Here is a 14,609-nt window from a genome sequence, read left to right on the forward strand (position 1 = left end):
TTCAATATTTAAGTTTTTTATTAGAAAATAATAAAAGTTCATAAGTAGATCATAACAGGCTATTAAGCTCCTTTTTATTGCAAGTAACCTCTGTAAGAAAAGAAAAAGACAATTTAAAAATACATAACTAGATTAAATACAAAATTATTATAAAATATGTGATTTAAGTGACATTTTCAAATCTTTATATTGCATATTTTTAATACAATGAACTTAATCAAGTATGTGTATTACATAATGCAATCACATTAAAGTTAAAATTTTGCTGATCAATTTTTAATTGAAATAAATGTAAAAAAAATCATTATGTATTTATATTTAAACTATACAGTTGAAGAATTTAAGTTTCACATTAGTATTTGACAAACATTTTACAGCCTGTACATAGTAAGTTTCACAACTCAGAAGAAAAAATATCATATATGCATTTTTTCACATAATATTTTTGTACAAATTGCAGGAAAAAATTAAAGTTGCAGCCAAAAACTATATTACATAATTACAATAATAAAAAATTATGACACCCTTCCATTGAAATAGAATAAGAAACAATGGAAATTTAATATACTTACGGAAGTTTCATTCTCATAAATACCCAACAAGTTGCAAAAGACACTAAAATGCAGATGAATCCAACACAGATAAGAAGTATCCTGTTTAGTTTTGGAGTATTAGGATTATGCGTATGATCCAATATAACAAATCCAAGGCCACCCATAGTAAATAAAAAGCTTGAAGCCAAACCTTCCATAATATACTGCCCATTTACACGATACGGCAAAAAGGCTACCTATAATAAATATTCCAAATTAAAAGATCATTTAAAAGATTACTTGCTAGTTTAGAAAATATTTAGACAATAAAACAGATAAAATAAATAAATTTATGTGTAAGATTGAACAAATTTTATGCTTTATAGTATAAATGCCCTAACTTGACAATCATAAAATCAGTTTTGCAACATTTATAGCTAACCTTGTATACCTACTAAGGATTTATTCCCAGCATATTACTAATGAATTTTTATTGGAACTTCCACATTTAGAAATGATAATAATTATAAATTTATTAACAGGGTATGCATTCAAATATTTCAACAAAAAATAAGCACCTTTTAAGTACTTTTTAAGCACTCAAAAGATATTTTTAAGCACTATATACATTAACAAAATTCAAAATAATTTTCAAAGACTTTACATGATCATGATAAAATAACTAGTTTTTGACAAAGAACTCTTTTTCTTGATTATATTAGCCACTAAAAAATGATCAAGAGACATTTTGGTTCGATTTCAGAGGGTGGAAAATGAAGCTTGAAATTGAGAATATCTTGAAAAATGCAGCAGAGTTGCACATGAGAATGCAATTATCTCACCGAACCCAGCTCACTATACGCACATGCGGGCTCGCAAGTATTTCATCAAACCTGTAAAATGATTGCCGATTTCATACGCTATGGACCGACGATAGGCCGAAATGGATTGTGGTTGAACTAATTGTGAAAGTGTTGAATAGAACAATGTGAAAAGCACACTTTTGCAAATTACATGGCGAAAATTGACATAGTAAAGAAAAAAATCTCATTTTCGAAAACGAAAAATTAAGCACTTTTTAAAAACACCCAACGAAAAAAGCTCCTTTAAGGGCTTTTAAAAAACGAAAATAAGCACTCTTAAGCACTTTTTAAAACGCTATGCACCATGATTAAAATAATATAAATATAAAAATAATGATTCAGAAATTCGCTAAGAATTTAACTGAGTATTTTGATAAAACAGCAGACAGAAATTTAAGATTGTTTTGGATAATGTTTGGGTCTCTTAGAATAAAATATATTTTTAATATCTTGATTGCTGGCTCTGTGGAATGTGTGTGCTTTATTAAAAATGAATTAGTAAAATCAAATTTTATGCCTCATACTGTATCACAATTCCTTATACAGTGAAACCTCTCGGGAGAGACCACTCTCTGTTCCACAATAAAATGGTCGTTAATGGAAGTTCTTAGGGGTTACCTTCATTGACTTCAAAATGTTATCAAAAGTACATGATATTTTGCAAATGATTTTAATTTTAGTTAGTGTCATTTTCTTGGTGTGGAAACGCCACCTGTGTTGGTGTCATGAAAACCGGATCGATAAATTAAATTAAGCATCAATAAAAATGACCTCTACTGATATAATTATGTGTAAATATAAATTTACCAATTATAAAAGATAGAATTATTTTAAATAAATAAACAATTATGTTTTTGATTAAAGTTTGCATTTAATTTTCTATCATAAAAATTAGTTAGCCTTAGAAGATGAGAAAAGGTTTGTTTGTTTAAGATACTAAATTTTTTTTAAAAGAAACTTATTTTTTTCTAATTTAATTTTTAATTCTAAAAATAAATCATTGCTTCTGCCAAAATTCTGTCTTAGCCAATGTCAAAACGGATACATTTCAAAAACAAAAAATTTTTAAATCTGAATCTGTTAATGTAATTTCAATTCTTTCAGTACTTCTCAGATTCAAAAGAGTTTGTTTCACATTTCTCTTTTGAATCTGAATTTTTGTATTTCATATTCAAAGGACAAAATTTTACATTTTCAAAGATCTTTAAGCAATCCAAACTTATTTTTAAAATTTAACCCTCTCCAATTCCCATATTTTTAAAAATTTTGAAAGAAAAATATATATATTAAATCAAGAGGTTCTCTTATACAGATGTTGATTAAAAATTATTGTCTTACTGGTCGAGAATGGCCAAATTCATCCACTGTAGATCCAATGCTTGGTGGTTCAACAATTACATCATAAATGACACCTGTAAAATATAAAGCAAAGTAATATATATTTATAATAAGCTATGATATAATAGTTCTAATCTTAGTAACAGCAGAACATTACATAGTTCTACTTATACAAATAAACATACACATTATAACAATTTAATTCATGAAATAGAATGAATGAATTCATAACTCTTACGAAAGGATGGTTTAATAACAGGGCAAACTCGTGTGATCACCAGTAATAGGTTGTGATTTTTTCAGCCAGTGAAGTCTGATTCCAGTCAAGTGAACTTATTTTAACAAAATATAATGTCCAAAGAATAAGAAAAAAAATTTGAAAAAAGTTTAATCGGAATAAATTTATACTGAGCTATGTATGAATAAAGCAAAAGTAAAGCAAGCACAAATAAAGAATTTTCGTGGAAACATTATTTGTGCTTTATTTACTTTGTTTTTCGCTTTACTTAAAAGTTTTGTGGTTGAAATTGTAGTTTGTGGTTCTTTTTTGCGTGAAATTCTAGGTTAATTATTTGTTTTTAAATATCCTTCAAATGTGTTCTGAAACATAAAACAATGAGATAAAAACTAACTTGACACAAACGAGAATTCATTGATGCAATAAAAGAGTTACGATATTTTTACTAACCTGAAGTAAAATAGCTTAAAAGTATCAAAATATTATTATCATGGCATAATTTTGTCCTTATAGTTAATTTTTATTTTTTAATCTTATATTTTAGGACCTTTCTGTCTTTTGATCAAGGCAGGAAAAACTACATCTTTTTCTATAAGCTTTTAAGTATTTCTGTCCTCATGGACAATTAAAAAATAATAATATTTGTAATTTTAAAACACTGAGTAATATCAAAGTATATGTTTTTCTTTTAGGCTACATTTGAATAATCTAAAGATAGTTAAGAATAACAGGATTATGAACAGGAAAAAATATTTTTGTAGCAGAAATGTACAAAATGGGTTGGGGAAAAAAATTTCCAAGTAAAATGTTTAAAATTGTAATATTATTAGAAGTTGAACTCATTGATATTTCGCTCCTTTTTTAGTTAATTAGGAATCTTCATATGATATTATACACTAAAACTAGAGATCTTTTGATGCTAGTTTGTTTTATCGCATATTTTTGAAATTAGAAAACGCTTCTACATCATTAATAGGGAACTGGAAACTCCTTCAATTTTTACGTCACAGTTGTTAATCTAGAAACACAATAAATATTTAAAAAATATTTTTAATGCAGAAAAAATCCATAACTGGAAATAAGATTTTTCTCTTTGGATAACAGGTAATGTTTTTCAAGATGAACAAAGGATCAAAGCATGATAATACAAAAATATACGTAATAATAATAGGTCAATAATATTTTGTTATTACTTAGGGTTTGAGGAGCATTTCGGCATTGGTTCATACTTATTACCTTCACTAACATGCCTAAAGGTTTTTTTAAATTGCAGAAATTACACAGGAAAATAAAAGGGAGAATTTTGAAAAAAGGTACTGTAGGTATTGAGTGAACGAATGAGTTTAAAATACTCTATTTTAGTCAGGTTGATAAATAATTAATACAGTTTAGTCAATGTCAGTCTAAAATCTATTGAGCAAATATTTAAAGACAATCACTCCACTGATTTTTGTTATTTTTTCTTCGTTTTTTTTAAAACAAATCAAAAGCTAGATGTTTATTTGTGATGTAAGAAAAAAGTTGAAGTAAAAGAGCCATAGATCTAAACGTACCTCCACAAACCAAAAAGTAAGAAATTAATACTAGAGCATAAACAAACATAGCACTTGGTTTATGAAACCATGACGGTCTTTTAAGTTTTAAGCATGGAATTTCTAGGACTGCAAAAGGTAAACTGTATAGAGTTTCCATTTTGATTAAAATTTAATAAATAAAGCCTCACACTCAAACGAATACTTAAATTTATCGCAAAAGATCTCAAACAAAACTACACGTAGCTACGCCGGGTTTGTTTATTTTTTGCTGCTATCAGTTCTTGTTTTAATAATGCCAAAATGAATAACACAAACTTTAAACTAAATAAAAATCATTGAAACATTGCAAATAATAAAAATTCTCAAATCTAAAATTGTTTTCAAAACTTATAATAAATTTCCTTTTTTTTTGTTTTCAAAGTAAAATTTTTTATCTTTTAAAGGACGCTTTTTAAATGTACACGCCCATTGATTAAGTATACGCCTCTTTATTTTGAAAGAAGGCGGAGCTAAAAATACATGATTTAATAATCAAATTGATGATTGATGTTCGTAAAGTTCAACGAGTAAGGTAAAGATGAAAATGATTTTTACGAGATTATAGTGGTTATGTTTATCTTGGAGTTATAAATTGTTATTTTCCTATTAAATATGAATTTGTTATTATCCTGTCGACCGTCTTTTGTTACTTATAAAAATGCTGGAATTATTGAGAAGTTAAGACCTGTCATTTTAAGTCAACCATGTAAACAATTATATTCCACTTCAAAAGGTAGATACTTTGAAAAGCTTTTCGTTGTTTCCAAACACTTTTATGATAATGAATTTCAGAAATGCATGCATAATTTTTTGAATGAAAAACAGTGATTAAAAAACTATGAAACCCAGATTTATTTGTGTACTAGGATCCGAATGTGTATGTGACCTTAACTTTTCAAATATTTTACTTTTAATTAGAGGTCATTTTAAATTTAATTGCTATTAAAACAATTCTACCTGTCATACTATGTTGTTTGATATGTAGTATTCAAGAGCCTGTCACATGTCTTTTGTTTTAACTAGTATCTAGTTTCCTCTTAATTCTTTATTTGGTACAGCTGCAAGTGTAGTTAGATAGTATACCATAAAGATTGAAAATGAACTTGTTATAAAAAAAATAACCATTTTGTTCATTTTTTGTCACGATTTAACTTAAGATTTGATATCAGTGTGATCATATGAGTTACATATATATATAATAAATAAATAAATACAAGAAAACACGAAGAAAGTTAAGAAAAACAATAAGTTTCATTTATTGCGCTTAAGCTGCAAGTAAACAGAACTCATTAGATAAGTTTAAAATGAAGAATAAAACAAAGAAAAATAATAGACATATGAAAAAAAAGAGGGGTGGGGGGGGGAATAATAAGTAAAAAAATAACAAGCAACAGTTTATTTAAAAAAAAAAACGAAATGTTAATTAAAAAACCGGAAAAAAAGATATAATCTTTTCTTCAGCCCACACGATTATATCCGCAAAACAGAGTGCTTTCTGATATTGTATCAATAAAGCCAAAGCTAAATATATTAATACAATTGTGTGAGGAGCACTCAAAAAATATTTTTATAAAAATAACAACAAATAAATTAGATCACAAAAAGTAAAAATAACATGTAAAAACAGATAATAAAATGAAATAAAAAGAAGGAGGACTATAAAGCGAAAAATCAGATCAACTTACATGGACGGATATTTTTCAAGAATGATTTAAAAAGTGTTTTTGCAGAAAGATTGCCAGATTACAAAAGATGAAAACAAAAGCGGGTTTTAAAGTGCGCAAATTAAAGCGCACTTTAAAACCCTCTTGTTACACTCAATTTGCGCTTTTGTTCAAGGTTCAAGGGGATGACCTAAAAAGTGTTAATTAAGATAAGCTGCAAAATCTGACACAAAAACATATGTTCTCTGAATAAACATGTCTTTTATTTTCTCGATCGATTTGAATTTCTAACCCCCAGAATATAGGGGGTAGCCGCAATTTGCGAAATATGGTCCCAATAGTTTGGTCAGGTGAGGGTCCAAAAGTTTGAACCTTTTATTGCTAATTTTTTTTGCACATTTCGCTATATCTCCGGAACTTCTTAAGTGAATTGACACACAATTATAAAATTTGTTTGTTCAAAATAAAATTTTGTAAATATTTATTATATCTTATATAGTGATAATCAAAAAATTTTGAGTAGTAAGGTCTAAATTTTTTTGCATAATTTTAAAGTATTTAATTTTAAATTCTAAAATGCAAAATTCGACCAAAATCAGTCGACTAGTTCCTGAAAAATCAAATTTTAAATGTATGACTTTTTTAAAATTCGATTTCTCAGGAAATATTTAGCTGATTTTGCTGAATTTTTGTATTTAGCCATGTAAAATTACAAACTATGTATCTAATATGAAAAGAGCTATAATGCTAATAAAAAGAGGTGTAAAGTGAAAAAATTGCAAACGATTCTGTAAGAGGATTGGAGTTTAATAGGAAAAGGAGAACATAAAGAAGTAATTATGTTAGTCACGTTAACTTCTTTTCATTCATTACACATTTCGGATTTCACTTTATAAACTAATTTTTACTATGATAGGTTTTGTTTTTCTTATTTATTTTCAAGTGAAAGAAATTAAAAAAAAAAAATCTAACTGATGCTTTTAAAATTGTGTGTTCAAAAAAATCTGGAATATCAGGACAAAAGGCTGAAAATGAGGACTGAATATTTTTTATCAGAAATATCAGGACAACTACGTAACCCGATTTGATTAAGAAACTTTTTTTTAAAAATTATTTTATGCTTTTTCGCATTTGACTTAATATTTTTTGAATCAAGTTTTTATTAAAAAATATTTCATTATTACCACCAATATTTGGAGCATGTACCATTAGAGAAATCATTTGGAAAAAAAAATTGCATAATTCAGAAAAATAATTTTATTTTCAATAAATAATTTTATAATCTTTATGAAGCAGATATGTTATATCAGGTAGAATAGATAGAAACATTTGGGAGTAGATAATTAAAATTTTATTAGAAATAAAAGTATTTTGAATGTCCCACTGATTCATGCAAATAAAATTTTTCATAAAAATATAGTTTAATATTAAATTATGAATAGCAAATTTATTATTCCTTATGATGATATATTATTGATATTTTTATTTATCATTACATTTTAGGTCACAGACCTAATACAATTGACAAGTACTTGTTAGTATGGATGAAAAAGTATCCTTCAGTCAAAGAAGTCCCAGACTTTGTTCGGTGAGTATTTACAAAATAAATTAATTTCAATGCAGTTGCAATAAATTGGTTTCTACAGTAAAATACATACAGTTGAATTCAGCTATTTTATAACTTAGATGTTCTATATAGTGGCAAACAGGTGTGTGGGTCCTTTAAGCAAACTTTTTGATAAGATGTCCTTAAAAAGTGTAATCACTGTAGGTAACCAATAACTTTTTTAACTGAAAAATTTTAAATCCATTTTTCAAATTAACTTTAATTTAAATGTAGGATAAAATTATTTTATCGGGAAAAATAATTCTTAATAAAATGTTCCTAATTCTTTCTTAGTTCAATGTTCAAAAAAGTTAATCAAGCAACTTATGTAATTTACCTTTTGTTTAACTCAATATTTCAACAATACATATTCCAATACTTACAGTTATTACTAAAAAAATACTTTTTATTTTGCTATAAAAACTCTTACTATTTTCTATATTGTTTAATTTTATTAGGCAAGTTTTGAAAAAATTTGTTACAGTAATTTTTTATTTCCAGACCAGACATGATGGAGAGAGTTCGGAACAAGTCCCGAATCAAAATCACTATTTATATGATGATCGTCACAGGCATTGTATGTGTATTTATGATATTCAGTGGCAAGAGAGCAGCTAAAAGAGGAGAGAGCATTCGAAAAATGAATCAGGATTGGCACAAGGAACAGAATGAAAAGAAGTAATTTTGTTGAGTTCAACTTTAGCAATAATATATCATTGTTTAGTGGAATAATGAACCCATTTGAATATTAATTTTACTCTTATATCAGTTAAATATTTTGAAAAAAAAATTGTTATTTTGTTTGTAAAAAGCAGTTGTGAATTTAAAATAAAATAAAAACGTTTTTTGTTGTATCATTGTTTTTAGTTCTTTTGAAAGGTTCAATAGGAAACAAAAGAGAAATTTGTTTTTCTCCAATGGAACATGACATAGCTCTATGCAAGATCTTTACAATATTATTATAGTTTAAAGATTTATTTTCATTGCATATTTTTAGAAATTATGTATTAGCTAGTCATTTTAATATTCAGTAGTATGGGCAAAATGGTTTAAGTATCTTTTTTGAGAAAAAAATGTAAAATGAAAATAACTGGCAGCTTTTAGTAATTGTAATTTTCGAAAACTGCCTATATTACCTATTTTAAATTAGTAGGAACTAAATACATTCTTTAAAATAAAAATAAAAAGTTTACACAGTGTAAAATATCTGTAATAAATGAAAGAACATTGCTACAAATTATTTCTCTGAAACTTTTATTTAAAAAATATTACCTTTAAATTTAAACAAATATGATGGATTTAAATATTTTAGGATAAATAATTTCAGCATTTGATTGCATCAGTACAAGAGACTTAAAACTATTTTATTGTATATCTAAAAAAAATATTTTAACTTAACTGCATTCTTATGCTGAAATGTATATTAAACTTAAATATTTTAGAAAAGATGAATTCTTATACTCAAATGCTTATATGATAACTTAAAACTGTAACCACAAAGATAAAATTTTATTCTTGTTACCCACAAAAATGTCAGTGTTTTGTTATCTTAAAATCATTTACAAATCCACAGATTTTTGATTGGAAAGCTTAAGAATGCTTTGAAGAAAATTCTGATTAGATCAGCACTGTATTTCACAGTTACTAAAATGTTCAGAAAAAGTGCATTAAAAAAAAAGAGACACTTTTTGTAACTACCACATCATATATCACTAACAGTTGGTTAAAAAAATGAACTAATTTATGGAAACTTGGTGGTCCTGTGGATTAGATTTCATTTCATAATGGTCCAAGGAGGGTCTTATTGGTCTCAGAGTTGTGGTTTCCAATTATTTCAAAAGCTGAATATTTTTCACAATGTCAATGTTAGTCTGCTAAATTTCCTCATATTATATGTAGAATTTTTCTAACGCCTTTTTTTAAAAATCCTTTTAATTTCATTCTGAAATTTTTTTCTATCACGAATTTAAACTAATAGCTAATTTATAGTTCTTTAATCTTATCACAAAATTTTAAACCAGTATTTCCATCCTAAACAAAATATATTCAGTATAATATTCACCTGCAGTGGATTCTTTCTCACGTTGGTCTCTATGGCAACGAGGTTACAGCCACAGCTAAAGAGGGTTACAGCCACCCACACCCTACCTCTTCTGATCTTACCTATCTTAAACTTTACTCCCTGAAGAAATCCCAGCTTCTCAGGGACTGGCTGATTCCCCCCACCCACCATTGGTACAAGGGAAATAAGCCTGGAGTTTCTTTGACTCTTTCCTTTGAAAGGAGAGTCTGCACCACCCTCTCCCGCCTAGCTACCGGCCATCTAAAAGGTTTACTACTATTTCCCGAAAGTTTACTAAACCTACCCCCTAAATGCCATAAAGACCGGGCTTCCGGCGATCATATCCTGGGCTGTCTTGGTCTTCTTTGGGAAGACATCTACTCTACTCCTCTTTTGATCTTCGATTTCATAGATCTGTTCTGACTTCGTCAGGCCAGAAGAGGATAAGTAACAACAAAATTTTGAGAATTCTCAGTAATTTTGGTGTTAATGAATAAAACTTAAATGTTTTAATTTTAAAGTATGCATCACAAAGTATAAATAAAACAATACAGCTTAAAAGTATGATATAAAATATATTTTTATTTTTGACAAGATAAAACATAGTAGGAAAACTAAAAAGTACATTTAAAATCCTTACTATTTTAGTTGCATTTTATGCTTTAGATCAAAATATACAAGGTTTTCATAATTATATACAAAAAGTAAAAAAAATTAAATGCGTTTTTGATACTAAGGTGATTATAATCAAAGTAGTGGTGTAGAGCAAAGTGTCCTAAAAGACTTTGTTACTCTAAAAATAAACCTATATCACATTTGATTCAGACAATTAGGTTGTTAATTAAGTTGATAAGAGGTTGCTGTCAATGTTTATGTTTTTTTTCTTTTGAAAGAACAAGACTAAAATAATATAAGATTAAAACTAAAAATTTCATGTGAAAAAATAACAAAAAGCTGTCACAAAACTTTGAGTCAGCTTAATGATATATACCAGAAATTTTTAGATTCTTGGTATGTGTGATAATTGGATTTCTAATACACTCAAACTTTTATATGATCACAAGTTTCGTTTACTGAAAATTAAATTACTATTAAAATCAGTTAATTTTTATGAATCATTGGCACAATATATTTTCACAATATGGCACTGTGTATGAAGATTATCATGATTATTAATTGCTTAGTCTATAAATAGAAATCACATTAAAAAATATTGTGAAAAAAAAACGAAATAATTTTACTAGTTATAAAAGAAGTGTATTCAATGCAATAAATCAATAAACAAGGAAAATATGAGAATATTGAAATTTGGCGCACAAAGAAAACAAATTTCTTCAATTATAATTAAATTTAATTAGTTTTAAACATATAAGTTTAATAGTATAGTATTTTTACAATTTCACTTATGAAATAAAAAATCTGAGACACCTCTACTTTAATTTATAATCACTCTGTATTTCCAAAATAAAATTATATCTCTATTATATATCAGAATAATATTCATTTTTAGTAAGAATTTGCAACTTGTTCAGTAATTTTCTTTTAAACTTTTAACAACTCAATAGAATTTAGATCAGTAGCATTAAAAACGTTTTTCAAGTTAAATTTTGAAAATCACTTGATTTGTGTTGCAATTGTAATTTGATTTTTTTTTTTTTGATTAAGCCTTTTCAATAAAATTCAATTTTACACGAAATATTTCAGTAATTAATTCAGTAGTAAAATGTTAGTAATAAATAATAAAAACATACTAAAATATTGCATTCAACATTAAAAGTTCTTAATTTTTTACATTAATAAAATTTTTCCCTTTCATTTCGTGATGAACATTACGATTAAGAAATCAATGACATGACAAAGAACATCTTCACCTAAAATGCTTGATTTTGGATGACGAAATTGCAACTTTTTTCATCGTCAAAAGTTTTAACCGTTCAAGAGCAGAGTAACGTATATGTAACTGGTTCATTCACATCCACACACACCCCACGATTGCAGAAGGATATAGCCATAAATAATTATTAATACATCAAAAAATAACTTTATACTCAATACAGAAATAAAGTTATTTATTAAATGCAAGTTGCAAATTACTGTATGCCATCAATAGAAAAATGTTATTAAAGATTCAGATTAAAAATGTGTGTTAAATCACTGCACAATTTATCAAATCTACACAAGCAAATCACCCAGTTAAGAATTTCATTATTGAACAAATGTCAGACTCACATCAAACAACTGTACGGTCTGTGAGAAATTAGAAGCATTTGTGTATTTTGTGAAGAAAATTTTTTTTACGGAAAATTCATTAGTTACTCGGTAAATACATATCAAATGCAAACAATGAGAAGCCAATAAAATGAAAAAAAAAAATATATTAATATTAAATACTTTTAAATTATAAATTTTTTTAAGGGTGATTTTCCCTAATGGTAGTAAAATTACAGGTATAAATGTTTTTTTATTTTGTCCGAGTTGAAACACACTACTATATGCATTTATTTATATATAGTTTTCAAAGTAAAGTGCAAGGTGGTTGCAGTTTTCCAGTCTGGATCACGATTCAATGGATCCACAGTGTTGACTAGTTCATCGATTGTATTGATGGCTCATTATCAGGCTCACATGTTCTGTGGCATTTCTGTCATTTTGTGGCTGGTTGCCTGTTGAGCAAGCAAGCTCCTGAATTGTGCTCCTGAGCCTAATTTTATCATAATGATCATCTTTATATGTTTAATTGAGTTTGCCTCTTGGTATGGAAGAATTTATTTCTTATATATATGTAGTGGTGGTCAGAACCATTTAAAATTAGAAATTTATAATTAAATAGAAAAAGCATAAATTTCACAACTGCTTTAAATACAAAATATTTATGAATATTGTAAAAGTTGGCAGCTATGGCAGAGTCATAATTCACTTAGAGTACAAGACTCTCAGTTGCGCAATAAAACTACTCTAGCAGGAGGAAGAGTTGGTTTAAATTAATTAAAATCCACTATGAGAGAACAAAGAGTGGTTAAAGCTATTAAGTTCTAATAACATTTAAATATCCACATAACATACAAATTTGTGCATTATAAAAAATTTCAAAAAAATTCATATTAACAAAAGAATAAACAATTTTTGTGAGGGGAATACAATTCATTTCAAATTAAACATTCAGTGAGTATTTTCATAAGAAAAATAGGCAGAAAAATAGACAAATATAATTACATTTGAAAAAGAAAATGGTTTCAAGTTACAAAATAAAAAATTCTTCATCCCCAAACTTCAAAATCTGCTAAGGTTAGAATCAGGTTACTTTTTTCATTAAAAAATGCTCTCGTTATTTAATGATAGAGAAATAGTGGTAGGAAGGAAAGTTATTATTTATAAAAAAAAGTCAGCTAAGTAGCTTGACAATTCAGGAATTCAGATTATTTTAACTGTCAATTGAGCATTTAATGATTAAGAAATAATTCAAAATGGGAAGAAAAAAAATTATTCAAAATAATTTTATTAAAAATCTTTTTAAAATAGATAATTATAAAGATTACTAGCTAAAACTTCATCAATGTCAGATGCAATTCGTTAAACATTTAAGTGTAATGATTTGTGCAATGTTTTTTTTTTCTTTCTCTAAAACTTTTAGTTCAGATTAATTTGAAAGAGACATGAAACATAGATCACTGATATTTTTCTCACCCAATCAAACTTTGCAACTGTCCTTAAAATGTAAAATAAAACAAGCCATTTATCATAAAGATTTATGATTAAAAAAAAAGTTACTCCAATTGATCATGGAACAATTTTACTATCACTTTTTATTTTTTAAGGACATTTGCAAATTTTGAAACAATTCAATGCATTAAAAAATATATTTACATAAATGGAATGAGATTCCTAAATGGAACAAAAGCTGATAATATTGCATTATATGTCATATTTGAAAACAATATGTTATTTTTATATATAAAATGACAGCTTGCAGTTATTTGACAAAACATTTAGCTAATTAATATATACAATCACAACAGCATTGAGAAAGATGGAAAAAAGAAAGCTGCACAGGAAAAACAATAGCTATGACTAAATGCATTAAAATGTTACATGCAGCACCTTAGACAAAGATACAAATGAGTCGTGAAAGAATGCGTTTAAATTGTAATCACTGTTGTTGTAACAGAACAGTTTTGATCATCCATCTGTGACAGTAGCTAAAATAAAAATAAGCAATAGATAGAGATCATTCTTACAATTTATATTAAAAATAAAATATTGATAAATATTCTATTCTAAATGATTGAATATTCTATTCATTTTTCATAAAGCGGAAAAATAAAAATCAATAAATAAGTATTAATGAACACCACGTAATCATGCACAAAACTGAAAAACAAACCTATTAAAAAACTCTTCAAAACTCCAAATTTATTATTGTTATCTTTTTGTTGTTTTTTTGAATTATAATTTGTTTGCGAAAGGTTATTCTGCAACCTTTACTTTATCTCATTAGGCAAAACACATTTTTTAAAAGTTTAACTTATTAAAATAAATAAACACCAAAAATGAAGCTGTTGAGCGTAGCCAACTCATGACAGTCAAAATTTATTTTAATCAAGCAATTTTCCCCATTAATTTTGCAATTTAGTGCATAAAGTTTTGTTTGTTGTTTTTTTAATTATTCCAGTTGATAGAAATGTTTATCAAAAGCATAACTAAAATAAAATAAACACATAGTTTCAGATAACT

At 26.6% G+C, this 14,609-nt stretch overlaps 3 protein-coding genes across 4 annotated transcripts in view; 1 reads left to right on the top strand and 2 right to left on the bottom strand.

Moving 5' to 3' along the window:
- Positions 1-4,963, bottom strand: LOC107446062 (oligosaccharyltransferase complex subunit ostc-A). The gene is made up of 4 exons (XM_016060599.4): positions 4,526-4,963; positions 2,735-2,808; positions 573-790; positions 1-90 (listed from the first exon to the last, which is right to left on the bottom strand). Exons 1-4 carry the CDS (start codon positions 4,662-4,664, stop codon positions 75-77), a joined length of 447 nt encoding a protein of 148 aa, XP_015916085.1. The 5' UTR covers positions 4,665-4,963; the 3' UTR covers positions 1-74.
- Positions 4,964-5,056: 93 nt separating this feature from the next.
- LOC107446072 (UPF0389 protein CG9231) lies at positions 5,057-8,670 on the top strand. Its single transcript, XM_016060610.3, has 3 exons — positions 5,057-5,279; positions 7,714-7,798; positions 8,318-8,670. The coding sequence occupies exons 1-3, from the start codon at positions 5,159-5,161 to the stop codon at positions 8,496-8,498; spliced, it is 387 nt and encodes a 128-aa protein (XP_015916096.1). The 5' UTR covers positions 5,057-5,158; the 3' UTR covers positions 8,499-8,670.
- A 3,999-nt stretch (positions 8,671-12,669) lies between these two features.
- Positions 12,670-14,609, bottom strand: part of LOC107446081 (uncharacterized) — a 32,064-nt gene continuing 30,124 nt past the window's right edge. The window contains exon 27 of one of the 2 annotated variants that reach the window (XM_016060641.3): positions 12,670-14,074. In XM_016060641.3, coding sequence (XP_015916127.1) covers positions 14,015-14,074 — 60 coding nt within the window. In that variant the 3' untranslated portion in view covers positions 12,670-14,014. The remainder of the gene's footprint in view (positions 14,075-14,609) is intronic. The other variant, XM_016060624.3, reaches the window with a different exon arrangement.

Source organism: Parasteatoda tepidariorum, chromosome 3 (assembly GCF_043381705.1).
Source record: "Parasteatoda tepidariorum isolate YZ-2023 chromosome 3, CAS_Ptep_4.0, whole genome shotgun sequence".
In the NCBI taxonomy this organism is placed as follows: Eukaryota; Metazoa; Arthropoda; class Arachnida; order Araneae; family Theridiidae; genus Parasteatoda; species Parasteatoda tepidariorum.

Excerpts from the sequence above, each read along its gene's own strand:
- LOC107446062 (XM_016060599.4), bottom strand. The coding sequence starts at position 4,664 with ATGGAAACTCTATACAGTTTACCTTTTGCAGTCCTAGAAATTCCATGC. Across the intron at positions 2,809-4,525 it reads TTACTTTTTGGTTTGTGGAG|GTGTCATTTATGATGTAATT; the intron begins GTACGTTTAGAT and ends TATATTTTACAG. Across the intron at positions 791-2,734 it reads AATTTGGCCATTCTCGACCA|GTAGCCTTTTTGCCGTATCG; the intron begins GTAAGACAATAA and ends TATTTATTATAG.
- LOC107446072 (XM_016060610.3), top strand. The coding sequence starts at position 5,159 with ATGAATTTGTTATTATCCTGTCGACCGTCTTTTGTTACTTATAAAAAT. Across the intron at positions 5,280-7,713 it reads ATTATATTCCACTTCAAAAG|GTCACAGACCTAATACAATT; the intron begins GTAGATACTTTG and ends ATTACATTTTAG. Across the intron at positions 7,799-8,317 it reads GAAGTCCCAGACTTTGTTCG|ACCAGACATGATGGAGAGAG; the intron begins GTGAGTATTTAC and ends TTTTATTTCCAG.